This window comes from Neolamprologus multifasciatus, chromosome 7 (genome assembly GCF_963576455.1).
Source record: "Neolamprologus multifasciatus chromosome 7, fNeoMul1.2, whole genome shotgun sequence".
NCBI lineage: Eukaryota > Metazoa > Chordata > Actinopteri > Cichliformes > Cichlidae > Neolamprologus > Neolamprologus multifasciatus.
Genome location: NC_140445.1, coordinates 583,217 through 599,369, shown reverse-complemented (window position 1 = coordinate 599,369; position 16,153 = coordinate 583,217). Strand labels below are relative to the sequence as shown.

Below are 16,153 nucleotides of genomic sequence, written 5' to 3'. Positions count from 1 at the left end.
CAGGGTCGGTGACTGGTGCAGAGTGAGAGGCTCCCTGAACCAAAACAGCTCTGCAGCTCCTGTGAGGGCTTCATCCTACAGCAGGACAATGATCCAAACATAAGTCCAAGCCGTGCCAGAACTACCTCAGAACGAAGAACAAGACGGTTGTAAACATGGAGGTCCAGCACAGTCTCCAGACTGAAACCCATCGAGCTGGTTTGGGATGAACTGGACAGAAGAGAGAAAGCAAAGCAGCTACAAAGTCCACAGATGTGGGAGAAGATTCGATTTCTGTTGTAGACAGAAGCCACGGCTGTGTTCAGCTGTTATATCTGCCAGAGGAGACACTTTAAAACATATTTATATGATTTTTATTCAATAAGGGTAGCATGGTGGCACGCCTGTTGCCTCACAGCGAGAATTTCCCGAGTTTAACGCCGCCATGTGGGTGGGGTCTCTCTGTGTGGATGTTCTCCACGAGTGTGTTCTCTCTTTCCGCCACAGTCCAAACACATGCAGTTAGTAGGGTGAGGTTCACTGAGATTGTAAGCTGCCCATAGGCGTGAATGTGGCAGCCTGTGGCTGCAGTTACATAGAATACGTCCGTTTGACTGTGGCCCCTATAATACACAGCTATGCAGCCCAGTGAGTATAAAATCCACAAAACTACACAACATCAGGTTTTCAGTTAACACGGGTCGAACTTCAGTTTGTTTTTGTTAGAAAAAATCAAATTGTTGCTTAAATTCACACAAAGTGTCAGAAATCTGCAGTGTGATGAAAACACTGGTCACCAAAGTTCAAACCTAATTTCTCAGGATTTGTTGGGTATAAAATATAACTGGACATGTTTGACTACAGTTTGATTTTACGTTTAATTTCTTCTCCTTGTTTGGTATCGTTGTTTTCAGTGTCTGAATTTACAGTTATTTTGCTACTGACATGCTGTATAAACAAAACTGATCTGAAATCACACAAAAACATAAAATCCTAGTAGTTTTACTGTAAAAACCCACAGACATGTTTAAAAAATGAGTTTCATAGCTTTAAATGTACATTTAATTGTAAATTTTAAAAACTTATGCACAAATTTTGCAAACAAAGTTTTATACAACTATTTATCTAAAAATGCAGCCAATGCATCTGGCCTGAACTATTTTAAACTAAACTGTGAGAACGACCAGGAGTCACAATAACATGCCCCAGAAATAATCAGAAATATTATAATTCTGATCACTTATCAGTACATATCTATATTTTTATATCTATAACAAGAAAGCTGACACACATGAGACTTCATCAAAGGTGTGAGCGTCACAGCCTTTGTGTCAAAGTAACTGAGGATAAAACAGAAAAACATGAAGGCAGTTTTCCTGGTCTGGGTTTTTATAGATGACCTTAAAGATATTGTGCCGTCGATCAAAAACAAAGTGAAGCAGAGCAAAGTTGCAGAGGTTTGATTAGAGACACAGCTAAGCATTTTGCAATTTTGCATAATTTTAAAAAAGTTTAAATTTGTTCAGTATTGAACAGCAGAAATGAGGCTTTCTTGTCAGAAGTAAGTAAAATTTTTTTTAATGCCATTAGAAGTTAGCTCGCTAGCTTCCACCTAAACATGATGTAGCATGTTCTGACTGAGAGATTTCTGAAAGAATTCAAACGTACAGCTCTGCTGTCACTTCCAACATAAATGAAGACAGAAAACTAAACAGCAGTGACGTTTGCAGGGTTACTGAAGTTGGGCTAGCTGGTGTATAATGATGTGCTACGTGATCGCTAGCAACACAGCTATGTTAGCATAAACACAGTGAAGCTGGAGGATGAACGCTAACTTTTTTCCACTCTATAAAAGTTAACGTGAAGGTTCCTGATGGTTAGAGACAAATGCAGTCGCATGGCAGGATGCTGTAAACAGACCAAACTTCAGTCAGGAGAACAACTGTCCACAATACGAGGTTAGTCATTAACATACTGCTGCATGGGCTGGAGTTAATCGTAAGGGTTTAAACACAGAGCTTTAAAATGAACAGTGATGATGAAAACGGAGAGAGCGACAGTGATCACTGACTGTTTTAGGCGTGTTTCAGATTAAATAGAACAAGATACAAAGCTTACTTTAATAAACAACAGTGTCATATGCAAAGCTAGGATGGCATTTTAGGGTGGCACCTGCCAGCCCCGTAGATCTGTCTTGTCGCAATATCGTCACTAATCGGCTTCCATACTTCAGTCCCGCTGCCTTTGAGGACGTGACGGGTCGGGTCTGTGGGCGGAGCTCGGGTGGTGGGTTCTATGCTGTGATTGGTTGGGAGCGGCTCTTTCCCCGCGGTGCTCCTCCCTGACTCCCCACCACATTCAGTCCAGTACCGGCTGCGGACGGTCGAGTCTCACCGGGGAGCGTCTTCCATTTGTCACATCGAGCACCGAGCAGCCGCCATCATGGCTCTGACCGCCGACGCAAACTTCCAGAAGCTGAAGCAGTGGCACGAGGCCAACGGCGCGAGCCTCAACATGAGGGCCCTGTTCGAGTCCGACCCGGAGCGCTTCGGCCGGTTCAGGTGAGGACAGCCGGAGGACGTATCCCCGTGGTTGGAGGTCCTCAGCGCTCCGCCCGGTTATCGATTCTCCTTCTCGGACTGTGACCGCAGGTGACCGACAAGGTCACCGCTCCGCTCCGCGCGTTTCCGCTGTAAGCCCCCCACCCCGTACTCCCTTCGTCATCACCGCCCCCCCGCCCGGGTACTGAGGCCGAAACCCGGTGGCTCCCTCCTCTACCGACAGGGGTTACTGTTAGCTGCTTGCTAAAACGACTGCTTCCATTATCGGACAGTCTGCAGAGATTTCCTGTTTGTACCGCACCTGCGCACGCGCTTACTAAGCGTTCACCAACACACCACGAGGCCCTCGCAGGTGGGCCTCAGGTGTGGGGTTGACCTCATACTGACGTTTACGTTGCAGACTGTCACGGGAGCGACAGGTTGCCTGTGGCGCGTCTGTCCGATAATGGAAGCAGAAAACCTGAAGGAAGCGGCCCCCGGCGGGGGGCTCGCCCGATGACAGGGCGGGATGCGGGCGGTAATGAAGCACAGGAGCCGGGGGTAGGACAACCGGGCACCGGTTCTGCCCGCGGGTACGTGCGCTGTGACGCATCCACAGACAGACAGAGTCATCACGTGAAAGAGGCCCACGTGCTGTGGGAGTCTGAGCAGACCCATCACAGGAGGCGGTGTGAGGCGTTTCCTGGACCCTCACACCGCGAGCTGAGGGTGATGCCGCGTTCATCTCTGTTGTTGTTCTGTGTTTGGCTGCTCTGTGCGTGTAAATAAAGGTTTTTGGCTCTGCTCACAGCACCACCCTGCAGACGGATGATGGCGACATCCTGATCGACTATTCCAAGAACCTGATCAACCAGGACGTCTTGGCCATGCTGCTGGCGCTGGTGAGAACACACTCGCCACACTCACTCAGCTCACCTGTAGCAGCAGGTTCAGCTAAAGGTGAGCGGAGGAGGCGTGCCTTATCTGCTCAGAGCTTCAGCGAAACAGGAAGGTTTCCACACTTTATTTGGAAAGAGAAGCGTTGCGCCACGGCACCGGTGGCGGGCGCCGTGTCGACATGTCCTGGTGGTGAAATGAGCTTCCTGAAGTCACCTGATTGCTGCCCGTGTGTTTCCTGTGTGCAGGCCAAGTCTCGGGGGCTGGAGGAGGCGCGGGAGAGGATGTTTTCTGGAGACAAGATCAACTTCACCGAGGTAACTTATAATTTTACCTGAAAGGGGCGGGGCTGGTAGCATCCAATCAGATTGACAAAGAGGAAGACAAACACTGTAAACGGCTCCTGTACCAATAAAGTTCAGCCTGTTTGAACGTGCTGATGGATCCTGATCGATCAGTATGGTGATGTCACACCTGCTGATCTCTAACCTGGGAGCAGGGTAGGGTCACAGCATCTGTTGCCATGGTGATATATCCCAGTGTGAGGTGGGCCTCAGACTCGGGGTTGACTCCATCAGCGCGCGTGCGTTTGTGCGTCGCCGCTAACCCCGTTGTTGTTACCGCTCACAGGGCCGGGCTGTGCTCCACGTCGCTCTGAGGAACCGCTCCAACACGCCGACCCTCGTCGACAGCAAAGACGTGATGCCCGAGGTCAACAGGGTGCTCGACAAGATGAAGGCGTTCTGCCAGGTGAGTGCGCGTCTGAGCGTGTGTCAAGGCGTGTGACGCCTGGAGGTCGTGACCTTTGTGTCGTGCGTTCACAGAAAGTTCGCAGCGGTGCGTGGAAAGGCTTCAGCGGGAAGAGCATCACCGACGTGGTGAACATCGGCATCGGAGGCTCCGACCTGGTGAGTGACCGCCGAGCGCTCGCACGCGCGTCAGCACTCATGTGACTCACTGTGTTGTGGTGCGTTCAGGGCCCTCTGATGGTGACGGAGGCTCTGAAGCCGTACTCGGCGGGAGGACCGGACGTTTGGTTCGTTTCCAACATCGACGGGACTCACCTGGCCAAGACGCTCGCCAAGCTGAACCCCGAGACCACGCTGTTCATCATTGCCTCCAAGGTCACACACACGTAACTGAGCGTGCTCAGTCCGTTGCTTTCCGTTTCGAGAGACTCGATTGGTTTGAGTTATTGTTTGCTAACTCGCCGTCCCTCACTCTGACCTTCTCAGACCTTCACCACCCAGGAGACCATCACCAACGCCGAGTCCGCCAAAGACTGGTTCTTGCAGACCGCCGCCGACGTGAGTCTGACGCAGCTGCTCTAAAACACACAGTCACTTTAAAATGAGGCAGACGGGGTCAGGGGTCAGGGGTCGGGTGGTGACCTCTCCATCACGCTCACGAGCTTCTCTCCTCTCATCCACAGAAATCTGCTGTAGCCAAACACTTTGTGGCTCTGTCCACCAACTCAGTGAGTCACACATGCAGACACACACACACACACATGCAGACAGACACACACGCAGACAGACAGACAGACACACACAGACAGACAGACAGACACACGCACACACACGCAGACAGACAGACAGACACACACACACGCAGACAGACAGACACACACACATGCAGACACGCAGACGCGCACACACACAGACGCACACATGCAGACAGACACGCACAGACACACACACATGCAGACAGACACGCACAGACACACACACATGCAGACAGACAGACACAGACACACACACGCAGACACACACGCAGACACACACACAGACGCACACATGCAGACAGACACGCACAGACACACACACATGCAGACAGACACGCACAGACACACACACATGCAGACAGACACGCACAGACACACACACATGCAGACAGACAGACACAGACACACACACGCAGACACACACGCAGACACACACACACACACACACACAGACACACACACAGAGACACACACACAGACACGCAGACACACAGACACACAGACACACAGAGACACACACACACACACGCAGACACACAGAGACACACACATGCAGACGCAGACGCTGCTCTAATCAGATCATCTGCCTCCTCTGTCTCCGCCTCCTTCAGGCTAAGGTGAAGGACTTCGGCATCGACACGGCGAACATGTTCGAGTTCTGGGACGTAAGTGCGCTACGATGATGATGATGATGACGATGAGGAGGATGATGATGTCACTATGAATGCATGTGGATGGTTTTCAGCGGCGGGTTGGTGACGTGTAACCTGGGTAACACTGTGACGTTTTGAGTTGTTATTGATTTAATAATATTAGATTGTGGCTCCTTCACAGTTAAATTCTTCGCTTCTCTTTAGATTTAAGGATTTTTACCGTAGTCGGAGTTTGTGTTTCTCGTGAGCTCGCTCCTCGGTTAACGCTGCCATCCTTCTGCTGAAAACAAACCGACAGAAAGTGTCTGAAAGCAGCTCAGTGCGAGCTCGCTGCTTCCTGTCACTGCTTTTATTTTGACGATCTGCTGCCCTGCCTGTGCTCTGATTGGTGGAGTGACTGTGTGATGTCATGTTTGCTCGTCCTCAGTGGGTCGGAGGTCGCTACTCGCTGTGGTCGGCCATCGGTCTGTCCATCGCTCTGCACGTAGGTACGTGTGTGACTCGGCTGTCGCCGGGCGGATCGTCCTGTCAGAGGAAAGAAGGATTATTCTGGGCTGAGAATCAAGCAAAGCTGCTCTGCATCGATCTGAGCTTCCTGTTGCTATGACTGAGTGAATGTCTGATTAATGAACTCTGGTTTGTGTTTCAGGCTTCGAGAACTTCGAGCGGCTTCTCTCCGGAGCTCACTGGATGGTACGTCGCCGCCTCTTCTGCTTTCTTGCGAGCGAGTTACTTCACGTTCGTCCGCGGGACAAAAACGGATTTCGACACGTGTTATTTGATCGTTGCGTCACTCTGAAATGTTTCCACGCTTCCCGTCAAGTTGCTGAACACTTTCACAACTCGGGCTCGAATGTGATAGGCGAGAGAACGGCGCCCTTTGTTTCTGCACGCGCTCTGTGCACACGCTCTGCTGACTGCAGGTGAACATCTCACCTGCAGTCAGCAGAGCGTGTGCAGCCTGACAGCAGGACTCTCCCCCTCCTCCCCCCTCCTCCCAGGACAACCATTTCCGCAGTGCCCCCCTGGAGCAGAACGCCCCCGTGCTACTCGCCATGCTCGGCGTCTGGTACATCAACTTCTTCCAGGCAGAGACCCACGCCATGCTGCCCTACGACCAGTACATGCACCGCTTCGCCGCCTACTTCCAGCAGGTCAGTGACGCAGGGAGGCGGGTCTGCAGGTGTGACGCCTGCGTCACGTAACGCGCAGCAGACCACAGAAACCGTACAGACTGCGGCGTGGGGGTGGAGCTTCGTGCTCGTGATGAATGTCGGCGCTGATGACCCGTCTGTTTGGTCTTCAGGGCGACATGGAGTCCAATGGGAAGTACATCACCAAAGATGGCGCCCGCGTCAACTACCACACTGGACCAATCGTGTGGGGCGAGCCGGGGACCAATGGGCAGCACGCCTTCTACCAGCTCATCCACCAAGGTGAAGCTCCACCCTTTAATTATGTAACCGTGACCGCTCGTTAGTGACATCAGGTCACACCTGCAAACCGTCATGATCCACGCACAGGTGAGTTAAAATGGTCACAGACGACGTGCATACCTGAAGCTGAAGCTCCTCCCCCTGTGGAAACACCTGCACAGGTCCTTTTGTAAACATTGATTTAATAAGAGACGTGAGGGGCACTGCTGAGCGTCTTTGCTGCTTATTGATCTGAGAACATTCGCGATGCTGTGATTGGCTACCACAGGGCTCCTCCCACAGATTCTGGATCACTGAGATTCTTCTTTGGTCTGATCTGATTGGAGCTCGCCGCCTCGTCTGTGATCAATACCCAGACTAACAGACTGCTTGTCCTTCCTCAGGCACTCGTATGATTCCTGCTGACTTCCTCATTCCTGCTCAGTCTCAGCATCCAATCAGAAACAACCTCCACCACAAGGTCTGGACATTTAACGTTACCTTAGCCAGGCTGAACTGATTAGCTGGAGGAAGCGAGAGCACACCTGGATGATGTCACGCCTCACAGGTGTTGTGTGCTTCGTGCAGATCCTGGTGGCAAACTTCCTGGCTCAGACCGAAGCGCTGATGAAGGGAAAGACTCCGGACGAGGCCCGGAAAGAGCTGGAAGCCGCCGGCATGTCGGGAGACGCTCTGGAGAAGCTGCTGCCGCACAAGGTAAGAGCGCACACCTGGACACACCTGTGTGTGACCATCAGAGTAGAAACGGTCAGGTGACTGCACAGCGTGTCGACGTGTTTTTCTCTGCAGGTGTTTCTGGGGAACAAGCCGAGCAACTCGATCGTTTTCCAGAAGCTCACCCCGTTCATACTGGGAGCTCTGGTCGGTGAGTACATGCTGCTGTGGGCGGAGTCACTTACTGTAAACTTCAGTTGCACCAATAACGTCTCAGGTGTGTCCATTTAAAGAGGCGGAGTCTGACACAGCTGTGTTGTTCTTTCAGCCATGTACGAGCACAAGATTTTCGTCCAGGGCGTCATGTGGGACATCAACAGCTACGACCAGTGGGGGTGAGTCACACCTGGGCGGGGCTAAACTCGGGTTTACAGTAGATTAAGCTTCCACATTTGGGTTTTATTTTACAATTAAACATTAATTTTTTAATGATCTTGAACGGTCGCTTTGCTGCCACTAATAGACCTCCATACATTCCCTTGTTGTTGGTTTTTTGTATTTAAATTAAAACAATGAATTTTCACTGTGTATTTATTTTATCACGTCTTCAAACATGTATTCTGCTTACCCTTCATCATGACTCCGTCTAGTTTTACATGTTTTCATTTGGTTGTGTTTATGTCAGGTAACCTTTTATTATTATATATTTACTCAAACTTGCCTCATTGGCACCAGCGGTCTTCCATACATTTCCCTTACAAAATAATTGTTGACCAGCGTTGCTGTGTAAAGTAATTTTTTTTTTTTAACGATCTTGAACGGTCACTTTGCTGCCACTAATAGACCGCCATACATTCCCTTGTTGTTGGTTTTTTGTATTTAAATTAAAACGATGAATTTTCACCATTTATTTTATCACGTCTTAAAGCATGCTTACCCTTCATCATGACTCCGTCTAGTTTTACATGTTTTCATTTTGTGCTTATGTCAGGTAACCTGAGGGTCTTTAAAGGCGCCTTTTATTATTATATATTTACTCAAACTTGCCTCATTGGCACCAGCGGTCTTCCGTACATTTCCCTTACAACATAATTGTTGACCAACCAGCGTTGCTGTGTAAAGTTGTGTTGCTGACCCTCTTGCTCTTTCCGCCGCAGGGTGGAGCTCGGGAAGCAGCTCGCCAAGAAGATCGAGCCGGAGCTGAAGGACGACTCGAAGGTGACCTCCCACGACTCGTCCACCAACGGCCTCATCAACTTCCTGAAGAAGAACTTCGCCTGAACGTCGAGCCCGCGTTAGCCGACCTCATCCTCCATCCTGATTGGCTGAATGATGTTTGTCTTGTCGTACGCTGTGAGCACTTCCTGTCTGTGATCTGTGTGCTAAGAGTCTTCACGTGTAGGCGAATCCTGAAAACGTACACGTTTGTGTAGGTGACCATGCCCAGTCAACTGTGACTTTCACAATAAAAGCCTGTTTGTCGCCAACGCTGTTTGGTTTCATTGTGAGGTCGCAGGAAATGCTTCTGTCCAATCAGTGAGCTTGTTTAAAGGAGAAGTCGGCTTCAGCAGTCAGGTAATTACTGGTTACTGATCAGGTGTGATTATGTTGGACTGGCCTCGCTGGACGACGGGTGGGGGGGCGGAGCTGAAGCCTCGCGCTGATGTTTGGGACGGGACGAGGGAAATGCTGTCGGCGCTGCACAACAAGGCCGTGCTGGTGACACATGAGCAACAGGTAACACACCTGTAATGCTCACTGGTGCTGATTTTACACACCTGCTCTGAACTTATCATCCAATCAGAGGTCAGCAGCACCTGTGCAGTCATGGATTCTCACGTCAAAGCAAAGTTACTCTTCTGTGACAGCGTGGCGACTCGCAGCCAAACAAGTTTTAAACCTTTGCTGGTGGAACAAAAGCACCTGAACCCAGTTCAAACAGGTGAGTTATGACACAGCGAGCCTCCGTACAGGCGTTCAGTTCCTGCGTCAGCCGGTGACCGTGTTTATTTTAACGTGACTCACTGCAGAGCCTCTAGTGGACATCAGGGGAACTGCAGGTGCGGAAGCGATGAAGGCTGCTGAGTTGACTTCCTGAAGTTGAACACAGTTGTTAAGACGTTTAAGATAAAGTTGATTTTGATCTGGATCAAGGCGCTCTTATTTTAAAGCCCTCATATTAAATAAACTCTTTAATGCCTGCTAGGAGGAATTTAACGTTTGTGTGGAGCAAACATTGATTAAAAACTAAAACAGCCGCATGCCTGCTCTGACCTCCGTGCACGAATGCATCGTTTGTGCTTCAGCGAGCATCAGCCCGCCCAGACTGGACGAGCAGGAAGCGAGGATCAGATTTCTGATGGCTGCGCTCTGACCTGCACAGTTTATCCTCAAGGTTTTTTTTTTTGCACTAATAAAGTGGAGTAAAGTATTTTGTCTAGTATCAATTATATCATCAGTTATATTGTTATTGCAAATTTTCAAATGTATATCGTGATAAATGTTTTTGGTCATATCGCCCTGCTCTAATTACCTCTGGAGAACTTCAACACATGCTGATGAGGCCATTTAGCCGTTTAGATCAGCTGTGCTGGATCAAGGACACGTCTATGACCTGCAGGACACCGGCCCTCGAGTTCCCACCTCGAGCAGACTGTAGTTAAAAGAGGGCAGGACGCTGCACAGCGGGAACATGGAGCTGTCGCGTTGCTGCCATCAGATTACAAACAGGCTCGTTCGTTTAAGTGGAAATATCTGAATTACACATTATCCTGAGTTTATTCTGAAGTTTTACTGAAAGTTAAAACATCAATAACTCAAAGGTACAATTTTACTTTTATTTTGAAATTTTAATTTATCCAAACTTCATGTGTGACTCTGAAATTATTTTCAGTTTGAAGTTTTCTAATTATTTCCATATATTTACGCTTATATTCGTTTATATTACGTTTCTGAACCGTCGTCTCAAACTGGTTTCCTCCCAGTCACCTTTGGGAACGAGGGCGCCGCCACTCGTGCGGAGATGAGCTTCTCGCCACCTTCTCCTCCATGGCTCGGGCAGATTACGGGGACATCTACGCGGTGTTCTGGCCCGGATGTCGCGGCAGTCAGCCGAGGATCCGTCTCCCGTGGCGAATGCCGTATGTCACGCTCTGCTGGTAACCCGGCCCAGACCGTTGTACGTTCACTGACCGCCGCCATGTTCGACCCGTTTTTAAACACGCCAGCTGTCAGGCGGCGGAGCTTCAACACTCGAGCTTAAACGAGACACTCTGAAATAAACACGCTGACCTCTGCGAGCCTCCATCTTTTATTTACAGTCTGTGTTTTACTTCTTCAGAGGTCTGAACCTTCACCTCCTCATGACGAGCAAACAAGCGGAGGAGGCGTGGCTTTAAACACCCCTCAGGTGAGTCACAGAATTAAAAAACAAACAGGGAATAAACATGCAGCTCTCAGGAGCTCTGAGGCTGCTCGTGGCGTCCTCCTCGCGTCCTCGTGGAATAAAAGCAGGATGTATAACATCCAGACAGCTGCTGCTCCACGGCAGCCTCACGTCTAAAAACATCTGGAGCGCGAGCGTCTTCAGTCCTGAGGCTTCACGAATGCTCTCTTCACCTCCTTCTGGTTCTCCTCGTCCGCCTCCTGCGCCGCTCGCTCTCGCTTCGTTGCAAACTTCTTCTTCATGCTTCCGACTAAACTCTCGTACCTGCAGAGAAAAACAGCAGATGACAGCCTCACACACGGTAGGAACACGCAGCGCTTCAGCATCAGAGGGAAACAGTTCGTACCTCAGAGCCATTTCTTCATCTGTGACGTCTGTTTGCATCCGGCTCAGGTCCTCCTCTTCCTCCTCCTCTTCCTCTCTGGGGTTCATCAGAGCCATCAGCTTCTGCAGGGACACACAGGACGGTTCCAGTTTAAATGCTGCAGAGCAAACACTCGTCGTCCTGGGGTCAGGGGTCAGGGGGTAGGACAGAGGAGTCAGGGGGTAGGACAGAGGACCCAGGGTGAGGAGTCGGGGTAGGACAGAGGAGTCAGGGGGTAGGACAGAGGACCCAGGGTGAGGAGTCAGGAGGTAGGACAGAGGAGTCAGGGGGTAGGACAGAGGACCCAGGGTGAGGAGTCAAGAGGTAGGACAGAGGACCCAGGGTCAGGGGGTAGGACAGAGGACCCAGGGTGAGGAGTCAGGGGGTAGGACACACCTGAAGCCTCCAGGTGACAGAGGCAGGGTCGTACTGGGATGCTCATGCTGCAGTTGTACAGATCTTACAGCAAAATTTAAACATGAATAAAACAGCTGGTCGTTTCCATGGTAACCTTCAGTCAGACACAGTCCCTGCTGGTTTATTATTGTTAAAAACACGAAGAACAAACTGATGTTTCTTAGCTCTGTGTCCTCCCAAACACAGCAGTCGGGTAATCTGACACTCCGCGAGGTCAGGGGTCAAAATAAAAACAGGAAGTGGGCGTGAAATGAGACGCACCTCGACTTCAGGATTGAAGCCTCTGAAGGAGAGTCGGCCATACTTCAGATCCTCGCAGGGAACGAAACTCCTCTCCTCGATGATCAGGTTCCTGCAGGAGCAGAGACGTCACAGTATTAGGAACACCTCCATGATCACATGACCTCTGACCCCTAAGTACTTAAACCACACTTCACTGTGTGTTCAGACTTCAAACCAGACTCCATTCAGAGAACTGCACATTAAGCAGCTGCATGAAGAAAGTCCTTTAACGACGGTGCGGCGAGGCTGCTGGAGGTTTCTTCCTGTTAAAAGGGAGTTTTTCCTTCCCACTGTCGCCAAAGTGCTGCTCATAGGCTCGTATGTATTATTGTACGATCTACTGTACAATATAAAGCACCTTGAGGTGACTGTTGTTGTAATTTGGCGCTATATAAATAAAATTGAATTGAATTATACATTTTGCTTGAACTAAAGTGGGCGGAGCCTGAACGACGCTCATACGTACTCTTTAGCCTTGAGCTCGGGTAGGTCCAGGTACCAGTGCTCATCACTGATGATCCTCCGCTCGTCCTCCTCCAGCTGCTTCTTCGTCTCTGCATCCAGACGTCTCTGCATGAACTGTGGACACACACACGTCACCTTCAGCTGGCGTTTCTGTGAGGTTTTAACCACACCTGCGCTCATGAATGATGATTTTACTGCACTCAGCTGTGATTGGCTGAGGTCTCCCTGCAGAGAACCACAGCTGTTTTTCTCAGTGTGAAATCTTCCACATCTGCAGACCAGATTTTTAAAGTAAAGGTGAAAATCAGCTGAGAGGGCTTCATTCTGATTGGTCAAGGCATCAGGCCGCAGAAACATCCACGTTGGTTCAGCCTCCCCAGGAAACAAACCAGCACCCTGCAGGTTATAACCGCCCCCTGGACGTCATATCCGGTTCTGATACCGTTTTTAAAGCATGAATTTCAGCCGTTGTTCCCATTATTAGTGACGTAACACAAATACCTGAGCATCCACACCGGTTCAGATTCGCATCACGTGACAGATCATTTTAAAGTCAGAGCTTATCTTTAGTGTCTCAGACTGGCACACATTATTTATTAATAAATTACATTTACAGCCTGTTATTAACTCTGCTGCACGCCGATATACTCTCCGGGTCACACTTGACATCAGGTAATAAAATTCAGCTTCTGTGTGAGATTTAAAACTTCATGTGAAGCAGAAAACCTTAAAGCATCAGATTTCTGAGTGGAGTTATGCGCCGGCGCATTACAAAGCTAACGTTCTGCTAGCTATCGGCTGCTAGCTGCTCTCGCGTGTCCGTTAGCACGCGCAGCTTCACTCACCTTCATCCGCAGCAGGTTTTTGGACAGCTTCACCGACTCACTCGCCATCTTTAATCCAAGAGAATGCGGCTAACCGAACCGGAGGACCCGCGGTGCTGCACACCGAGCTAACACCACGCTAAACAGAGGCAGAAAGAACCGAGCGCCGAGCTGCTTCTCCAGCCCTGCTAATCGAGCGCTGATGTGCAGCCCAGGGGCGGATCTAGAGAAGTCTTCTTAGGGTGGCAAAGAAATCAAATGGGGTGGCAAAATCAAAGCCTTTTTTTCCCCAAAACACTCCTGCAGGTGGTTACATATGGTTAAATGATTCAAATGCAGTAAGTACAGCCTGTATGATAAATAAATATGTAGCCCAATGAGTATAAAATCCAGAAAGCTACACAACATGGGGCGCTTCATTTTTAAACACGTCTAACTTAAGTTTCACTGTTTTTTGTTAGAAAACAGTCACACTGTTACAGCTTAAATTACACAAAATGTCAGAAATCTGCACTGAACAAAAATTAAACCTAATTTTTCATGATTTGTTGGATTCACCCTCTGAGGTCTGAAATACAACCAGACATTTTTCCTTTTGAGTTCACGTTTGTATTTCACCCTCAGATTGTTTCATTTTATTTTCCCCTTGCTTTGTTCTGTAGCGCGGTCTCTGAACTGGGACACAGCCTAATTTGCATTTACGTGAAACGTTGTCTTCACTTGTATTAACATGTTTTTGGTATGAATTCTGCTGTCTGTATTCTATGTATCATATGGCAATAAAAGTAGTTTTATCTTCAATCCATTGTTTATTTGCTGAATTTTAAAGCAATTACAATTGTTTTTAACCCAAATATGACTATAATGTAACCATTGTGATGGGTTATGAGCTTTCTACCCAATCTTTGGTAACCTCAACTTTAATCAATGGTCAATTCAACCCAGTTTTTGGACAGTCATCCTAACCCAGTATGCCAAATCAACTGTTGTTCATGTTAGCCAACGTGAGCAACATTTAGCCAACTTGTGCTCTCATTTTAGTTTTATTTTGCCCCTCACCCCAACCAGTCATGGCAGATGGCCCCGCCCCTCCATGAGGCTGTTTCTGCTGTAAGTTTCTTCCTGTTTAAAGGGAGTTTATATTTCCCACTGTCGCCTAGTGCTTGCTCATAGGGGGTCATTTGATTGTTGGAGTTTATGATGTAGAATTTAACTGCACAGATGTAGCCGCACCAACTGTTCTGTCATCATTACACACGAGGATATTTTGATATTTGATGACAAAAAAAGTTGAGTTTGAAGAAGGACCATTACCTAAAACACAGGTGCCAAACTCCAGCCCTCGAGGGCCGCTGTCCTGAGACTTTTCCATGTGTCCCTGCTGCAACACACCTCAATACAATTAGCAGGTTATTAGGAAGACTGTAGGACGTGACAGAGGTAGCAAATTGATTCATGTTACAGTAGCTCATGACTGAAGAAAGTGTTTTACATTTACTTACATTTAATTGAGCAGGGTTAGGGATTGCCTCCTCAGCATACAGTCACATTGTGGCAGCAGAACTAAAACTAGAACATCCAGCAACTTGTTGTCAACTAAGCAAGTGTTTAAGGCTGAGCAATCCAGACGAGAACTGAAGCAAGCTGCAGGAGGTGACCTGAAACTCCCATCAACTACACGTGTGGCTTTTCTATCCTCAGCGAGGTCATTCAGATGCATCGTCCTGTCTGTGCCACTGTTTCCATGTGTCATGGCAAACGGACGCACTCAGGCACAGAGTTCTTGCAAACAAAGAGTTGAAAGTGTATTTGCAACAGGGGGAAACCACAGTGATATAAATATATGGCAGTGAGTCGGGCGGGGGTCCAGGGAGACGAGAGCCACACTCGTCCAGAGCTCCACTCACCCTGCCACACAGCAATCACAGGGAGGGTCCGTAACCAGGTCTGATATACACAGAGAGCGAAGGTTAGTTCACCAAACACACCGAGGGAGATTTCTTTAGAGGAAGCCGAGAGCACGAACAGGAGGTTCATGTAAAGCTATTTGCACCAGATTCATGACGGCAGCGGCTGCTGAGATGAAACTTGTGATGTTCAGTGATATGAATTTCTTAAAGCTTCTGGGCTTAAGAGAACTTGTGTGCACTTTCACTGCATCACTTATCAATACACGTGGGACATCAACTTCTTATCAGTTCATTCTGAACTTTTTCCACAGGACATGTAAGCAGGACATGGGTGGGGGGCTACAGGGGCCTGAGATGGCCAAACGAAGTCTGTCCTCCTGTGAAGACATCACACAGAGCCGAGAGCGAAACAAGGGAAACTACCTGAAGACTGTAGTCCAGCAGTTTGACATTCAGCCTGCTGCTAGCTCAACATTTTACACTCATTTACACTAAGATCCACGTCTATGCCCAATTTAGCATCACTACTCAACCTAACCCACTCCCACAGAGAAGGCCCCATGATTCAGTCCACCGCCCTTCATATTTACCATACAGGTAACTATCTTCTGTCTCCCCCTTCTTCCTCTAATTGCTATAAAGAAGTGCCTTTAACAAGTATCCCCAATGCATGCAATAGATTCAGTGGTGGGTCTGATCACCAACGGTGATGCGACGCTTACAGGGAGGAGGTCAGCGCCCTGACCCACTGCTGTCAAGACAACCATCTCACCCTCAACGTCG

At 48.9% G+C, this 16,153-nt stretch overlaps 2 protein-coding genes across 2 annotated transcripts; one reads left to right on the top strand and one right to left on the bottom strand.

The window, feature by feature from the left end:
- The first annotated feature begins 2,281 nt into the window (after positions 1–2,281).
- On the top strand, positions 2,282–9,150 carry gpia (glucose-6-phosphate isomerase a). The gene is made up of 18 exons (XM_085166053.1): positions 2,282–2,540; positions 3,331–3,421; positions 3,665–3,733; positions 4,047–4,166; positions 4,241–4,324; positions 4,394–4,540; positions 4,652–4,723; positions 4,849–4,893; positions 5,532–5,585; positions 6,001–6,061; positions 6,223–6,266; positions 6,575–6,727; positions 6,880–7,009; positions 7,393–7,469; positions 7,577–7,705; positions 7,799–7,874; positions 7,992–8,058; positions 8,821–9,150. The coding sequence occupies exons 1-18, from the start codon at positions 2,422–2,424 to the stop codon at positions 8,942–8,944; spliced, it is 1,662 nt and encodes a 553-aa protein (XP_085022179.1). The 5' UTR covers positions 2,282–2,421; the 3' UTR covers positions 8,945–9,150.
- Positions 6,574–13,667, bottom strand: mphosph6 (M-phase phosphoprotein 6). Its single transcript, XM_085166062.1, has 5 exons — positions 13,482–13,667; positions 12,638–12,750; positions 12,151–12,241; positions 11,455–11,555; positions 6,574–11,372 (listed from the first exon to the last, which is right to left on the bottom strand). Exons 1-5 carry the CDS (start codon positions 13,527–13,529, stop codon positions 11,249–11,251), a joined length of 477 nt encoding a protein of 158 aa, XP_085022188.1. The 5' UTR covers positions 13,530–13,667; the 3' UTR covers positions 6,574–11,248.
- Between the last annotated feature and the right edge of the window lie 2,486 nt (positions 13,668–16,153).